At 40.2% G+C, this 17,193-nt stretch overlaps 2 protein-coding genes across 7 annotated transcripts; both read left to right on the top strand.

Annotated features, from left to right (window-relative positions):
• The first annotated feature begins 334 nt into the window (after positions 1–334).
• On the top strand, positions 335–3,581 carry mat2al (methionine adenosyltransferase II, alpha-like). The gene is made up of 9 exons (XM_026355788.1): positions 335–581; positions 947–1,024; positions 1,709–1,831; positions 1,914–2,026; positions 2,101–2,244; positions 2,372–2,590; positions 2,667–2,849; positions 3,035–3,168; positions 3,287–3,581. The coding sequence occupies exons 1-9, from the start codon at positions 518–520 to the stop codon at positions 3,387–3,389; spliced, it is 1,161 nt and encodes a 386-aa protein (XP_026211573.1). The 5' UTR covers positions 335–517; the 3' UTR covers positions 3,390–3,581.
• A 706-nt stretch (positions 3,582–4,287) lies between these two features.
• Positions 4,288–11,376, top strand: LOC113159190 (aryl hydrocarbon receptor-like). Of its 6 annotated transcripts, none has more exons than XM_026355751.1 (12): positions 4,288–4,597; positions 5,767–5,945; positions 7,054–7,160; positions 7,256–7,345; positions 7,443–7,563; positions 7,696–7,835; positions 8,177–8,379; positions 8,485–8,594; positions 8,685–8,826; positions 9,056–9,399; positions 9,880–10,220; positions 10,544–11,376. In XM_026355751.1, the coding sequence occupies exons 1-12, from the start codon at positions 4,539–4,541 to the stop codon at positions 10,607–10,609; spliced, it is 1,902 nt and encodes a 633-aa protein (XP_026211536.1). In that variant the 5' UTR covers positions 4,288–4,538; the 3' UTR covers positions 10,610–11,376. The 6 variants fall into 6 exon arrangements, with proteins under 6 accessions (XP_026211536.1, XP_026211535.1, XP_026211534.1 ...); XM_026355750.1 differs by having other exon boundaries at positions 9,877–10,220; XM_026355749.1 differs by having other exon boundaries at positions 9,056–9,660.
• The last annotated feature ends 5,817 nt before the right edge of the window (positions 11,377–17,193 follow it).

The raw sequence follows: 17,193 nt of genomic DNA, 5'->3' as shown, positions 1-17,193 counted from the left end.
GTTCATGTTAAAAATCTTAATATAAATATTTATTATAGTCATAATGTGACGTCAGAGACCTGTATCCTGGAATATGTTTTGTCCTCGTGGTAAAATTGGGTCAAAACATGATTCAAGTTTGTGATAATTACAAACACGTGATTTTTTTAACTAACAAACTTGAATCAAATGATAAAATCATGGTTAAAACATGTTTGAGTCCTGATCCCAGTTCTTAGTTGAACTTTCTGTCCGGGTCGTTTGTGGGATCACAGCGACACCTGGAGGCTGCTGTCTGCAGGTCCGCTGCAGGTCCAGCCCATCAGCCATTAATAGAAAGTCCACCGAGGAGGAAACGACCCTTCAGACTGTTTCTGCAGGTTTAGAGTCGAGTTAGTTTTCTTAGTTCTTTTTCCTGCTGCTGCTGTTTGTCGGAGTTCATCGTTGCTTCTTCCGGTCGGTGTTGGTGGACAGCAGAGGTCATCTCTCTCCTCAGGCTCCGTTAAAATCACTTTTCTGCACCGAGCGACAGCTGAAGATGAACCCGAGCCGTGGGAAGACTTTCCTGTTCACATCCGAGTCTGTGGGAGAAGGACACTCTGGTACTGCACCCGTGGAACTGTACTGTGGAACTGTACTGTTGTGTACTCTGAGTACTCTGCCTGGACATGTGTGGACATGTTACAAGACTTTATAGTCAGGATTGAATCAACTTTCTTATTAATAATCACTGTTAAATCAGCATTTTCTTCTTTTGTTATAATTACTATAAGAATCTAATCCTGCTCTAAGTAACTAATGATGTTATAATTCATACTTGTCTCTGTTTTTATGATGTTTGTGGTCGTTTCTTGTCTCTTCTTGGATGTTTTAATTCATTTTGAGTCTAATGGTTTGGTTTTTGTCTCTTTGATTGTTGTAAACCTCTTTCTACTCATTTATTTCTCGTCTGACTTTGTGTTCACAGATAAAATGTGTGATCAGATCAGTGACGCTGTTCTCGACGCCTACCTGAGTCAAGACCCTGACTCTAAAGTGGCCTGTGGTGAGTTTTGTACTGCAGTAGTGATAGTACTCATGTGTCAGGTTTTCAGGAGCGGGTTAAAATAAAATAAATCCACAAAACTAGAATAGCTGTGGAAATAAGCTGTTTTAATTTATAATAGTATAATATAACTATTTATAACGGCCCATTAAATACAAGTAGAGCTACTTAGAAAATAAAGGGTACCTATTGGAATAAATGGAACTGTAGAATATTTCTTTTTTTTATATGCAGTACTACTTAGGGAGTTTGCTTAATTGTTGGTAGCACTGTTACTGCAGTAAAGTTAAATATACCTCAGAATTTAAGATATAATGTACAGTAGGTGTCTGTACTTAGTGTCAAAGGTGTTTTGATCTTTAATAATTAAACAGTTAATTGCGGAGAGTTTGTCCTTTAGATCAAGGTTCAGCAGTAAGTGACCTGAGTTAAGTCTGAAACATCCGTAGTAAAAATAAACTGTTTTATTTTGTGCTGTTATGACAATCCAACATAAAATATAGAAGAAATTGTTCAGGGTTTAAGATAAATCTAAATTAAGCCTGTCACAAGCTGCTAAAGTAGTAGTTCTACATGCATTAATAAAAAATAAATAAAATAAGGAAGAACATGACACAAATACAATTGTATGTGACTTAAATAATACTTAAAACAGTAGAAACACTCATTTATATCTGGTTACAGAGTGTGTGGCGAAGACAGGGATGATTTTACTGGTTGGAGAAGTGACGTCTAAAGCCATAGTGGACCTCCAGTCTGTGGTCCGAAACACTGTGAAGACAATCGGATACGACGACTCTTCAAAAGGTTTGATGGAACCTGACATTTGGTAACTTGTGATTCGAGTCGAAGGCTCCGTGTCCTGATCCCTTTGAACTGTGTCGTGCAGGTTTTGATTACAAGACGTGTAACGTGCTGCTGGCTCTGGAGCCGCAGTGCGTGGAGATCTCAGACTGTGTGTTTGAAGGCCGGGATCAGGAGGACATCGGTGCAGGAGACCAGGTTCAGTAGCCGACGTGTTCTACGACACAGATACATCAGGATGTACATCTGAACTAGTCCACTTGTCTCTGCAGGGTCTGATGTTTGGCTACGCCACAGATGAGACCGAGGAGTGCATGCCCCTAACCATCCTTTTGGCTCACAAGCTGAACTACAGGATGAAGCAGCTGTCACGAAGCGGAGAGTGTCCGTGGATCCTGCCAGACTCCAAGTCACAGGTGAGCTGAACAGTCAATGATGATCTCAAATGATCTCCTTGGCAGTAAAACTATGAAACCTTCTTGTTTCCTCTGGACAATATAAACCTTACGTCTGCTCTACTGATGGTAACCTGCTCGTCTGCAGGTCACGGTGGAGTATAAAGACAACATGGGCGCCATGGAGCCACAGCGTGTCCACACTGTGGTCATCTCGGTGCAGCACAGCCCGGACATCACGCTGGACGAGATCCGACGCAGCCTGATGGAGAAGGTGGTGAAGGTCGTCATTCCTGCCAAGTATCTGGATGAGAAGACCGTGTACCACCTGCTGCCAAGTGGGAAATTCCTCATGGGGGGTCCACAGGTTAGAACCCACCACAGAGGGGGTAAAGGTGTGAGCACGTACTGTAGGACTTCACTGATGTTTGTTCTATCCACAGGGCGATGCAGGACTCACGGGCCGGAAAATCATTGTGGACACTTATGGAGGATGGGGCGGCCACGGAGGGGGGGCTTTCTCTGGGAAAGACTACTCCAAAGTGGATCGATCCGGAGCATATGCAGCTCGCTGGGTCGCCAAGTCTCTGGTCAAAGCCGGACTGTGCAGACGAGCCCTGGTTCAGGTGAGGAGCACTTGTTAAAGGAGCCCTAAGATCCTGGTCTCTGGTCCGTGCTGCAGCGTCGTGTTAGCTTCACCAACATGTTCTGCTTTGCTTTAGCATCTTTTTGTTCTATTAAATGAACATTTTAGACGTGATATCATGTGAGGTCATGACAGAGAGCACCGGTGTGTGTGTGTGTGTTTTAGATCTCCTACGCCATCGGTGTGAGCCACCCGCTCTCCATCTCAGTGTTTCACTACGGCACGTCGAACAGGGACGAGGACGAGCTGCTGCAGATTGTACAGAAGAACTTTGACCTGAGACCTGGAGTCATTGTGAGGTATGTAGTTTCTCTACAGCTACAAACGTGTAACTATATAAAAAGATATTTGTAGATTTCTAGGCTGACGAAACCTCGTGAACATAACAAAACATTATTAATATCGTTTGCTTTGCAGAGAGCTGGGTTTAAAGCAGCCGATTTATCAAGCCACCGCCTGCTATGGTCACTTTGGCAGAGCTGAGTTCCCCTGGGAAAAACCAAAACCTCTGGTGTTTTGAGTCGGAGCTCAAACTTGTTCCCGTCGTGTCTTAATAATCTCCAGTTTTTCTGTCCAGCCTGTGTTGAAACATGAATTAAATGTGTACTGTGGAATGAGAAACTGTGTTATTGTTCAAAACCTAATGAGAAATTTACTGACAAATTAATAATGACATATTTTGGTAATGTGCAATTAAAAGTTGGGGATTAAAACCTGCATTAAAAACACTATTATATAATTTAAACTTGTAGGTGTATTTACTTCTATTACTTTACTCCAAACAATAAAGTGACGAACACATAAATGCAGCAACAATTAAAATCTAATAACACGAAATATTCTGAAAACAAATCAACTTGTATTTGTGATCTGAGTACTTCTTCTTTACCCTATTCAAGTAAATATACTCACATTTTGCTATTAATAACATACTTTGGCCTAAATCCTATTTAGAATGAATGATTTTAACTTGTAATAGATTATTTTACACGAATGATTTGAATTTCTCCACCACAGTATTATCATTATTTGAATTGATCTCCACCTGTGAAACTGAGTTACAGGTAACACAACATTTTTCAGGAGGAGTTCAAACATGTCAGAGAATTAAAGAAAACACAAAGTGAGCTGCTGCATTTTGTCAAACTACAACTCAACGAGACAAAAACTGCGCATTGAGACTTTTCTCTGTGGAAAACCTGCAACACATGGAGTGTGTGTGTGTGTGTGTGTGTGTGTGTGTGTGTGTGTGTGTGTGTGTGTCACACCTGTGGACGAGGAAGACAAACGGAGTCGAAGGTTGGTCCAATGAGAGCCGGTGAGACAGAGGTGTCCTGATGTTACAGTGCACCTGATTGGCTGATGAGGACCCAGGAGGACTGTCGGACGTGTCTCGTAAAGTTTGACACTTTAACTCATCTGATCCACTTTGTGTCCGAGAAACGCTGCAGGACGCCGCGTATTTGGATTTTGTCCCGTTTGAGATGAATTTACGGTAAAATAAGGAGGAAGTCAGCTGGAGTCTGGCAGCTGGAGAAGGAAACAGGAGTTTCTCTGGTCTGAGGAGTGAAATCCGACTTATTTGATGCTGTTTTGGACACTGTGGGGTTTAGTTTGTTGTGATTGACTCGAAGGGAAAGAGAAAGTTCTCCCACAGCTCTGCGCCACCATGCTGGGGAACGGTGGAGCGTACGCGGGGAAGAGGAGGAAGAAGCCCGTTCCGAAAACGTAAGATTTAATGTTTACAAGTGTTATTCTTTATTTGACCGCAGGATATGAACTAGTTACTGCTTTGTTAAAGCTCAGCAGACAGAAACTGCGTGTCCGGGGGTAGAGCTGCTCACTGTCAAAGGATCAGTCGGTCATTTCCACCATTACCACTGCTTTTTATTATTATTATTATTATTATTATTATTATTATTATTATTATTATTATTATTATTATTGTTATTGTTGTTGTTGTTGCTGATGGCCTGTTAAACAGTTCACATTCACTCCGTGTTTGCACCAAAGCATGAGTCACTTTCAAACTCCTTTTTGTTTAAAGTTGATTTATAATTCCCGAACAGAGGACAGGTAGGTTTACCTGCAGCGACGCAGCGATGATGACGTCACGACTAGGTAAGGTGAGTCATGGTAGCTGTGACGTTGTACCCGAGTAGGTCATGTCCATCAGAGGCAAAATAACAAAGGACTGTGTGACTGTTAAAATGTAAATATTGTACTTTTACTTTTACTGATATAAAAAGTAGTTATTTGTAGACAAAAGCAGGTTATGTAGTTTATCTTTTGTATACATGTATGTTCTGTTTTCAACTGACCTGAATCCATGTAAGCACACATTTCACTTGTTGGAGGCAAAACGCCCCCTAAAACAAGCAGGAACTGAAGGCAGCAGCAGTAAAGCGTCCCAGTGGGTGAACGGTTGCAGTGCATGCAGCATAAACATGAAGTCCATAGTTCAGTTTCAGCTGGGAACCCATTTTAGGGACAATTATGGGGCGTTTGGTGGAGCATGTTGTGCAAAAGGTGCTGGGTCAAAGGTTTGATCCTCACATCCACATGCAGACAAACCATAATCAAGAGGTTGAAGCTTTGTTTGATGTGGTTCACAGTTTATTTGAGCAGCCAGCGGCGCTTCTTAGAAATTTAACACTGGAATATTCAACGAACGTGTTGTTTTCATGAAAAGGAACCTTTGCAATATCAATATGACACACGAGTCTCCTACATCCTCACACACAGAAGAGCAGATGAGCTGGTTACAGGATATGAGAAATGTACCATAAACTCCCACATAAACATTAGATGGTATTTCCACTGTGTGCTGCAGGTGTTCAGGCAGCACGTTTAGCAGTAATACTGCTAAATGATCCTCATCTTGTGTCTTGTTCTAGTGCAAAACTTCCACCTGTGAAGACCAGTCCCTCCAAACGCCACCGGGATCGTTTGAACTTGGAGCTGGACCATCTGACCAGCCTGCTGCCGCTCTCAGAGGAGGTCAGAGGTCGCCTGGACAAGCTGTCTGTGCTGCGGCTCACTGTGGGATACCTCAGGGTGAAGAATTACTTCCACGGTCGGTGCTGTTGGTTGATAGTCTCTAGAGTAAAGAATAGGTCACATGAAACTGGTGCAAATGATTGAAACTGTCGGTGTATCAAGGGTGCACTACAGATATTTCTGTGGCTGAGCTGTGAGTGTTTGAGGTGTCAGAGCAGGAACTCGACACTGAATAAAGACCTTTAGTCCTGCTGAGAGGGAAACAAGCTTGTGCTGCAGGGCAAATGGAGATTAGTAGAGGAATATGAGACAGTAGGACTTTATTATGATCAAATACATTCAGAGTGGAGATGTTGTGGAGTATGCGGATGTTTGGCAAAGTACATATCTGGTTGAATTTTGAGGCGAAACCTGGCAAACATACATTAAAAAGATCCTTTGTCATTCAAATCTTCCCACGGATTTTGAGTAATATTCATGCTGAGTCCCTGCTTGTCTGTTGTAGAAGTTTCACTTTTAAAGATTGATTGCATCTAAAATTAGCTGATAGTGAAATATAGTTTTCTCTGTGCAGTGCACACAACGCCCCCGTGCTTAACAGTTTGCAAAGTGGTGGTGATTATGTGTTGATAAGTTTATATGTTTTCTGATTTTTCAAAGTGAAGTTAAGTTTTCACTTTAACAAAGATTCAGCAAAATAAACAGTTTTTCCTCATGGCAACTAATGTGACCACAAGTCTCAAGTCCACACAGACAAGAACTAACTGCATTTCACCACTTTCCTACTTCCTGCTCCATTAACAAACTTGATCTACCACTAACATAGATCTCAGAGCAGAGGCAGATGCAGTGGATTTTTGTTCTTCATAGCTTCTTTAGACATTTTACATTTTCACGTTTATTTAATATGAAAATATACTTAAAGCACTGAAAGTAAAACCGCTCTAAATGCACATCATTAGCATTACATAGCAAACTATGTGTATAACACTGATTGATGTGTAAATCACTTAAATGTTACAGGTGGTGCCTCTATGAAGAATTTTCTTACACAGCAGGAGATCGTATGCATCTTATTTTGATTATATTCGGTATAATGACCTGAATTTACAAAATAAAGAAGTAGAAGTATAAAACAGATTCCAGCCAACTTGTTTGTTGTTGTTGTTGTTGTTATACTGCAGCGGTGCTTCAGAAAAATGCAAAGTCGGCTCCTCTTACTTGTACAAACGACAGAAATGGACAATCTGTGAATGGAGTCAGTTTCTCAGAGGGAGAGTTCCTGCTCCAGGTACAGAAACAAAACCTACAGCAAGTTTCCATGTGCATGTATTTTATGTGTTGAACCATTTTCATATAATTTGTGTATTTCCATTATTTCCATAGGCTCTGAATGGTTTTGTGTTGGTTGTGACAGATGATGGCACGATCTTCTACACATCCCCGACGATCCAAGACTTTTTAGGTTATCATCAGGTAGAACTGAGGCACTAAACGCAGTGTAAATACCTTTCTTTGTACTGAGCTGGAAAGAAATATTCAAAATAAAATAACTTTTGTCCTTTGTCGTCAGTCCGATGTGGTTCACCAGAGTGTGTATGAGCTTGTTCACATAGACGACAGGGAGATGTTCAAATGTCAGCTCCACTTCGCCCTCAACCCCAGCGAGACCGACTCGGACAGTGGAGTAGAAGGTAAACACTCACCCGCTTTCTTTTACTTTGTTTTGTCTGAATTTGTTCAGATGTTCATGAACCCAAAAGGCAGGTACAGTGACATACAAAATAGAAACAAGCCCTTTTAAGATGAATATAGTTTCTCTGCAGATGCACAGTCTATCAGTAAAGCTTCCAGCAGCTGTCAGAGGTTGTTGCCTCAGCACATCCCTCCAGAGAACTCCTCTTTCCTGGAAAGAAGCTTCTGCTGTCGCCTCCGCTGCCTCCTGGACAACACATCAGGATTCCTGGTAAAATAATCAAAATAAAATAAGAAGATAAGACAATAATAAAAACATTTGCAGACAAATAAGACTGCACCAAATTGCAGCTTAATACTAATATTAGGTTTAATAACAACAATTACAGAAACATCCAGATGTGCAACGTTTGTAAGGCTAACAATACTGGACAATACAGACTGGAAGCAGTAATTGCTGCAAAGTAGTGAATATGTCATCTAGAGACAAACATTTGTCTCCAAACACAGTAACTAGGCAGATACTGATGACTAATAATACTACTACAAATACTCAGTAGGTTCGTTTGTGTAACTACAGGCGTTAATGTTGCTGCGTCTCTTCCACTCCAGGCTCTAAACTTCACAGGGCGTCTGAAGTACCTGCATTCACAGGGAAATGACAGGGCTGATGGGAATGTGTCTCCTCCTCAGCTCGCTCTGTTCGCCATCGCTGCACCTGTGCAGCCTCCTTCGGTCATGGAGATCCGCACTAAGACGCTGCTCTTCCAGACTAAACACAAAATGGACTTTGCTCCCATGAGCATAGACACCAGGTAAACGTCTTTTATGCGTTTGTTTCAAATGTGCCAATTAAACGCAGACTCAAATCAAACATTTCCAACAGTCTGTTGTTTGTTTGTGCTTCTTTTTGTTTTCAGGGCGAAGCTGGTTTTAGGTTATACAGAGACAGAATTAGTCACAACAGGCTCTGGTTATCAGTTCATTCATGCTGCCGACATAATGTACTGTGCTGACTACCATCTAAGGAGTGAGTTAATCTACTACACTTCCTGTTTCCCAGCTCTGATATTAATAATGATCTGTTACATCAGTCTTGTCCCAATTGTTCTGTTCCCAGTGATCAAGACTGGAGAGAGTGGGTTTGCAATCTTCAGGCTGCTGACCAAAACAAGACAATGGTTGTGGGTTCAGGCCTCTGCCAGGGTGGTCTTCAAGGGAGGGAGACCAGACTTCATCATCGCTCGTCAGAAAGCCCTCACGTAAGCAAATTAAGAAAAACGGTGCACATGGTTGATTTACAGTCACAGTTGGCATCAACCTCTGTGGTTGAATCCTTTTGAATCCTGCATAAGAATGGCATTCTCCCTGTTTCTGTTTTTCTAAAAGGGACTCTCCTTTTAAAATGAATAGTTAATGTTAATGCATGTTTTCATGCACTGCGACATTTTATTAATTATTAATTTGAGCTTGATGCCTTTTTTCCTGTAGAAATGAAGAAGGAGAGGAACATTTACGTCAAAGAAGACAACAGCTCCCCTTCAACCTGGCCACCGGGGAAGGCGTCCTATACGACATGTCTGTGGATGTTTTCTCTGCCCCTGGTTCTCCTGGTTCTGGTGCATCAGGCGTTGATCAGCACACAGAGAAACCTCTAGACCCTGCCTCCCTCTTGGGGTCTCTTCATCGGCAGGACCTCTCTCTTTACACTCACCCCCAGGACCCAAGTCCCCAGCTCCAAAACTTCTCCCAAACAGAGGATGCTGATTTTGAACAACCCCAGTCGTCAATGGAACAAGCCTTTCTGGACAGCCACGCTCTTCTCAGTGTGCCAGGTCAGACCCAGACTTCACAGAAGAGACCATTCACAGGGGACCTCACAACAGAAGCCATGATCGGCTCGTTGGAGCAGATTTTGGAAGATGCCAGGGATGGAGGTTTAGAGGGACTTGAAGTTGGGGAGACGGAGCTGAACGAGTGGGAGAACACGCTCGTTAGGGTGAATAAAGAGAGGGAAGGCACGTCGAGTGAGGTTAATCACATCCTTGCTAATGATGTGTTCTCATATGTGGAGGAGGCTCTGAGGAGAGAGTTTGGTGGGTATGTGCAGGGTTCAGATCAGCCTCTTGTTTTAGAGACAATCAGCAGTTTATCCACTCAGGGACAACATGCTGAGTTTTCAAATCATGAGCTGCACTGGCAGCAAGTGATGCATGTGCAGTCAAACAGGGGTGGATTTGAAGAGCAGGCTAAGCTGGGAAATATTCTTGGTGTTGGTAATTTGACTGAACTGAATGTTGTTTCTCACACAGCAGCACAAACACTCAGACCCACACAGAACTGCAACACACACCAGAGACAAACATCTTCTTTGTGGTCTAACAGCAGCAGTAATCACCAACCTGGCAGCCAAATGATTTCAACAGGACTCGCACATATTGCAAGGACAACCACACATTCTCCACAATTCACAATGTCCCACCCTGGGATTGTGCAGTCATCCAGCCCCAGTGCTCACATGGCTGTCTGTGCAGATGTGGGAAATATCAGTTCCGGTCATTTGAGTGGAGACAACATTGGTCCTGGGGCCACTCCATCAGATTATGGTCCTGAAAACGGACAGTCATCATTCTCCTGCTTGAACAGAGAAGCTCAGGTAAGATAAGATTCAAGTAATTTTGAGGTCTTGTGGGGAAAAAGTACTTTAATGTCCAACAATTGAGCATTTAACCATTAACTTCAGCCTGACTCTGATTTCAGGGTCCAAACTCTCCCAGTTTAATCATTCAATCAAAAAAAAAAAAGCAACTGTTAGAAAATATACTATTTCCATTAAAATTGAAAGGTAATTTATGTCCTGAAGAAGAAAGAGACTCTGGTGTATTGAACAACCTACACAGAATGAGTCGGCCATTTGTATTTATTTATTTTTAAGAGTAATGATCAAATAATCAGCACTTCTGCACTTATCGTCCACAGATTCCTCTGAACAGCATCATCCTTCCTACTCAGAGCATCAACGTTTCCCATAACGTTGTGCCATAGCTGCTGCAGCACGACACTCAGAGAGTCCGAACATGTACAGTTACGCTGACATCAATAACTGAGAAAGCCATCATTCCTATAGACAAAGGAGGACGTGATCACCAAGATCAATTTCAGGCTAATTAGAAAATACTGCTGACAAAGTACATTCTGCAGTCTTGACTCTTTAAATACTAATACCAGACAACCAATCTAATCTAATTTCTTTACACATATTCAATGTGTGGTTCATTTTTCACATCATGGTGACATGAGCAAATTGGAAGCTGTAACCAAAAGGATTTATTGCAAGTGTCTCTGTGTTAATGTCTATTTATATCCCAAGTCAAGCTTATTTCTGTTCGTTAGCCTCTGAATGGTCAAAATCTTTCAGCCAACCTGTCTCCTAGAAATGACTCATATCAGATTGTGGTGACAAACACAATCACTGGCTGCACTGTGATCAGATGAAGTATTTAAAGATATGATACTATGGTGGATAAACAAATCAAACATGCTGTTGGTAAATATTTGCTAATATTTTCAGTATTAACAGTTTTGCAAGTTGCCATATTACTTAATTAACAAAATATAATCCAGTGCAGGCGACACAGCGTGTCTGAGCTCATCTCAGCTTTGTAATGGACTAGAAATATAATTTAAAAATGATCTTAGATTATACTACACCGTCCTGACACACATGACGTGAGCCATATGACACACTATTGAGAAGGATTTTTAGTGTAGTTTAGTGTAGTTAATTTTTAATGAAGCTGCACGTCCTGTTTTTTTTTCTTTTTAAATCAGACCTTTGAAAGTTTCTTGTTGTGACAATCATTGCTTATAAAATTACTTTAAAAGTAAATATGCATCTCTGCTCAGTAAAGCAGCTTTACTGCAAAATATTGTGACTCAGACGTCTCACATGTAAAATTTTAGAGTTACAATTACACTTGTATTTGCCAATTGTCTGGCAAATTAAAAGTAACAACAGATGTTTGTTAATGAGTATTTGTCATGTTTCAGTGATTTGAGTACAATCACTAATTTCACCATCATTAAATTAAATATACCTGCTGTTAGTTTGTACTGTTACACTCTGTAGCAGCTTACAGTTTCTTGTTTGTTGTTTACCACGTTCATTCGCTCTTTTAGTTGAGCTTTTTGGGATGTTAACTTTGCCCAAGTAGCACGAAACATTCAAGTCATATTATGTATGATACATATAACAAGCCATACTACATATAGTAGGATAAGGCTATCTTGGTAGCTAATATGCTAACATCAACAGCATCCGTTGTTTAGATTGTTTATCATTTTCACTGTGCTTGGTTAGCTTGTTAGCAAGCTAATATTAGCACAAGAACAACAGCAAGAAATCTTTTAAATAATAAAAACAAAGTGGGGCTCATATTCCGGTCAGGAGTTTAGTTATTTAGTATTTACAATACTAACATAACACATTTTGAGTTTGTGTCTACTTTAAGTGGACGGATAAATAGTTTGATAATTAATTTGGACAGGTGGGTCTAACCGGAGCTACAGCCGTGTTAGCAAGAGTGCACACAGCTCATGGAGGAAATTAAGGTAAGCTAAAAAAATATATATATAAATATATATATATATAAACAAACTGACATGATAAACATATTATAGATTAATCGTGATTAATCCTAACCCCTGATATTCCTTGAACGTCCATAAACCCGCTTAGAACCCGGAGTTAAAACTCGATGCACATTAGTCCAGAACTTGGCTATAAATCTACACTTTTTAAAGTTTTATTCAATAATAACGTTATTTATTGATAGTCACCGGTGAATCTACTTGTACATAACAAACTGAAACAGAAAATAGTGAATTCGGCATAGGTAATATTCACAATTGTGAAGAAATACAGCCTAAAAAAAGTTTGATTGTTTACATCTGTTGACGTGTTTACAGTAGATGTTAATCTTAATTAAAAATGTGAAATAAAAAGAATGATATGTGTCGTGTTCGCTTTTAAAAGGAGCTGTTGTTAATCAGTTTATTCTTAAGACATTCTTTAAGTTAAGTAAGTTAAATCCTCTGGTAATTTGATTTATTTGGTTTTTTCTTGTCTTGTATGTATTTGTGGTTTTTCTAAACCTGCCCTGGACATTTTGCATCTCTTGGCATGTTTTGTAAATCTAATTGTTTTGTGTCTCTCCTTCATTCTGCATTTTGGGATCTTCTTGCAGAGTGTTGTTTGTATATTTGTGGTCCCTTTGTATATCTTTGAGGTGATGCTGGTTTTGCATCTATTTTTGGTTGTTGTGCCTCTTTGCAGTCTTTTTTGTATCTTTGCATCAGTATGTACCTCTTTGCTGCTCATTTGTATTTATTTGATAGTGTTTGTTTCTTGTTTGCAGCCATTTTGCGTCTCTTTGCAGACATTTTGTGTCTATAAGGGTCAGTGATGTATCCATGCTCCATCTTTTTGTGACACTGATGGGTGCTTTCTTAAATTAGATGTCCCTGAAGTATGGTTTACAATGACAAGTAGTGCAGATAGTGTATAATGCCTATTATGCTTAAAATAATAATAATGCTTTTGGTATATATGCTTACGAACTGTACTTTAGCTGTTTATGTAAAGACTAGATCTGAAATCCAACTTGAAGAAAGGCTAACTGCCTAAATGGAGAATTTAAGACAAGGAAAAATAAAGTAACCCAACATCACATTCAGCCAGACCTGATACGGCATTCTCACAGAAGAAATCTGATGTTTTATCAAGAACAAACGGGACATAAAGGAGGCAGAGATGGAGGAAGTGGCTCTAAAAACAAAAGATGGGTTGGGGAGTTGGTTCATAAAAGTTAAGCTGAGCATTTTATGTTGGGCAAACGGAGATCAGAGATGACAAAAGGTCAATATAAGTATAATATAAGGTCAATGGAGCAGTGAACTTACTATGAACTTCCTGCCATTTTGAACTGTGATTATACAAATATTGTCTAAAAGGAATCTGTAAAGGTAACAACATTTTTTAAATTGAGATTAAAATGTATTGCAGAGTTTTTAGGAATTGCCATATAATACGCTGTGCTGTGGGGGTACTAGTAGTTTGTCCAAACTGAGTATTACTTTGGCTCCATCGTGTGTCTGTATGTAGTGCTACAGGTAATACTGTACCAAAGAGGTTGAAAGTGTTTTATCCCTACTTATCAGCCCCAATATTAACACCAACTGGTGGACAGGGGTCACAAAACAAACAAACATCAGTATAATACAGTATTTTAGTGATAATTGAATATATTAAGTTTTATATTCAGTTCTGAGAAAGAGCAGAGGAGTTTGGAAGTAAAGAGAATGTCTTGCACTCACATGCGCTGATACATGTGGATGTGTTGTGCAGATGCATCACCAGGAGGTGGAGCTGTTGTATAATGTGTAGGACCTTCTGCTAGTTGCTCAGTAATCCATCTCTGCATCTTGGCATGAATAGATCTACCTAGAAGACCAAAGGTCATATAGCTTCTGGTCGGCACCTGCAGGATTTCCCAAAAAGATACACAAAGCAGCCACAAAGAGATGCAAAACAATCACAAAGAGGCACAAAATGTCCCCAGAGATTTGCAAAAGGATGCAAAACAACCACAAAGACCACAAACAACAAGATTCAAAACAACATGGAGGAGACAATGCAATGCCAAACAATGCAAAACCACTGCCAGAAGACATGAAGTAATGACATAACGAGGCATGAAGTGAACATAAACAACATGGCTGTGTGGTCTGTGGTTGTTTTGTGCCCTTCAGTATGCGGGTCTCGTTCCTATGGGAGGATCTTCGTGAAGTAATGTTTTGTTTTTTCACAGTGAGGACAAAAGCATGACATACACCTACTGATGAAGCTGTTACACCATCTTTCTCCAAGAAACTTCAGGTGGAGTACGATAAATAGTTTCATCAGGTTGTTCTTTTTCAGTCCTCTGAGGGGAGTCTGTAGAAAATCTGGGACTGAGAAAGAATTTGGCCTTGAATCTAATGCAAAACCCCAACTAAAGTGAAAACATGTCATTACTGTTCTGTGAAAAAATAAATGGGAAAGAAAACAAACGCTCAGGTGTTGACCAGGTGTGCAGAGGTGTGAAATTGAGCTCTGTTTGACTTTGACTTCAGTTGTAACCCAGCAGCCACGCTTCTACGTTGTACATGTAAACCACTGTGATCCACGGGCACAGCATGGCGGTATTACTCTTCAGTGCTAATAAAAAGATCTGTAGGAGCTGCATCATCAAAACAGTAAAATCAATACAGTATCATGAAAATTTATAATGAAATGGGCAAATCCGAGATGCTAATATTCTTATATCGGCACTATAATCATGAGCAGGGTTAATTAGAGCAGTAGTTTAGTCTGATAGTAAGTGAATTGTGGTCCTTAACTTCAGTTCACATCCATCTAGCTGAAATCACTTGTTTTATCAAAAGAGATTTCATAAAATATGTCCTTATAAGAAATGATCTGGTATCTGTTTGACTTGCTAGATTGAAATGTGCCAGTGTTTATTAAGAAATTATGGACACTCAAACCTAATGAGGGATTCAAAGATGACAGGTTTGCCCTCTCAGACTAATTTCTAGGTATTATTTGCACATTATACATGAACATGATGATTCTGCTTCTTCAGAACTAATTAAAATGGTGAGTTTGAATTGTGTGCACATTTACAAAACCCAGAACATATTTTTAGTTTACCCACTTTCTTTTACACAGATTTCTGTACACATTCACATTCACATTCACGATGTAGTTTCACAAACCTCACTCAAACATTTGCAAATATTACTCTAGTAATACCCTATAGGCTGCAGAAAGAAGGTAAATGTACAGGTCTCCTTTGTCCTCCCTTTTTATCACTCATTCCTCTTTATTAAGAGAGCCACTTATTCTTTTTTTGGGGGGTGGGGTGGGGGGGCACTTATTCTGTCAAAGAAATTATTCAATCAGTTTCCATCATTTGTCAGTGTTTAACAGTAATTGAATTTTGATATGAGGAAATTATTCATCATTTAAAGTTATTTGCATTAATTTGAAATATTAATAGGTTCTTTTGGGTGTTGGAGGAGATGAGTATTTTGGTCACAGAGGAGCTCCACCACTGCAGGCATATATCCACCGTCATTACCCAAAATCATTTGTACAGTCAAAGAATCAGATTTTCACTTTGGAGAAAGTCTGAGAGAACAAACTGTTCTAAACAAGGAGCAGATTCGGTCAGTCCACCTCTGTGGTCCAGATTTTAAATCAATACAGCAACGTAGCCTGAGCATGGCAGAGTTCTTGCATGGCTGTAGACTCCAGATGATAATAGGCAATTCTGTGGTGCTACATTTCCCCCTCACATTTCAAATATAATGAGATTTTGGGGCTGGACTCAGAAAAAGCCTACAGTACGAGGAGAGATGCTGTGAGAGTGTGAGATAAGAGCAGATTAATAAGAGAGAAGCTGGTTTTTATGATTCAGCGCTCAGAGTGTCAGATGTCACTGCCTCGAGTGTTTTGACACCTCGTTAAGAAATTCAGGAAGAGGACGGCCAGCTCATGAAATATGCAGATCCTGATTGAATTTGGGATATTTTCATAAAGGCCATTGGCTGAGGTGGGGGTGGATCTGGATGTCTTTGTCAGCTGTTCTCCTCTCTTTTGAGTAAGGAGGGGTAGACTCCTCCACCCATAAGATATAGGTGCCCTCTTACATCAAGCCGACACACGGATATTGGATTTTTTTTCCCCCATCTTAACACCTCTCTGTCTGGTCATGCTTGACTTTGCTCAGTCTTTGTACGTTTTGACAGACCTCAAAGGTTTCTCCACAGAACAACGCATATATTTTCTGATCTGATGCCCCCTTTAGGAAGAGGACCTCCTTTTTCTTTGTCTCAATCCAAAAATAAAACATTTATTTTTAATACAATCTTTCTACTTAATGCTTTGTTGGTTTCAGGCATGAAAACAACTTTGGTTTAGGAAAGAGTTACTGCCATCAGTGTGGGTAGGTTAAAAGTGAAATGTTAAAATCCCCTGTAGCTCTCACGTAAATATAGTTTTGCTGGTTTGTTCTTAAACCAAAGTGTTGAACGCTTGATGGGACGATTATTGTGAAAATGGTCATGACCACAAAGATTTGACATTTAATTTTGTGTAATGCGTTACAGACACAAAGACAGGTATATTATCGCCCTCTCCTATTTTTAATTGGTATATTGTATGACAGAGAGAAAAGTCTCTTGCACTGTCTCAGTCTGGGCTTTGTTTTAAGAGCTCAGCTGATTTGTAGACTCTGCTTGACAGGATTTTTGTGTCGGTGATATTAGAGGTTAGCTGTGTTTTCAGTCTGTTGTTTGCATCCGTTTTAAATGTAGTACAGTACAGTCTTCTCTTTACAGTCAGACCTTTCAAATCTAAACCAATTCAATAAAGTCAGCCCATATTCTAGGGATGAGCACTTCCTTTTGTCTTGGCTGGTTAGAGCCTTCTCCTCTGTCGTATGTTTATTGTCACACTATGTCAATATATTGTCATATTGCACAGCCCTACTACAGCTCTTTGACAGACGTTCTTGTCTTCTCAG

This window comes from Anabas testudineus, chromosome 12 (assembly GCF_900324465.2).
Source record: "Anabas testudineus chromosome 12, fAnaTes1.2, whole genome shotgun sequence".
NCBI lineage: Eukaryota > Metazoa > Chordata > Actinopteri > Anabantiformes > Anabantidae > Anabas > Anabas testudineus.
This window is presented reverse-complemented; position numbering and strand designations above follow the sequence as displayed.

Coding starts and splice junctions, on each gene's coding strand:
- mat2al (XM_026355788.1), top strand. CDS start 518: ATGAACCCGAGCCGTGGGAAGACTTTCCTGTTCACATCCGAGTCTGTG. Junction 2,850..3,034: donor GCAGACGAGCCCTGGTTCAG/GTGAGGAGCACT, acceptor TGTGTGTTTTAG/ATCTCCTACGCCATCGGTGT. Junction 3,169..3,286: donor AGACCTGGAGTCATTGTGAG/GTATGTAGTTTC, acceptor TTTGCTTTGCAG/AGAGCTGGGTTTAAAGCAGC.
- LOC113159190 (XM_026355747.1), top strand. CDS start 4,539: ATGCTGGGGAACGGTGGAGCGTACGCGGGGAAGAGGAGGAAGAAGCCC. Junction 7,161..7,255: donor AGGGAGAGTTCCTGCTCCAG/GTACAGAAACAA, acceptor TTATTTCCATAG/GCTCTGAATGGTTTTGTGTT. Junction 10,221..10,543: donor GCTTGAACAGAGAAGCTCAG/GTAAGATAAGAT, acceptor TATCGTCCACAG/ATTCCTCTGAACAGCATCAT.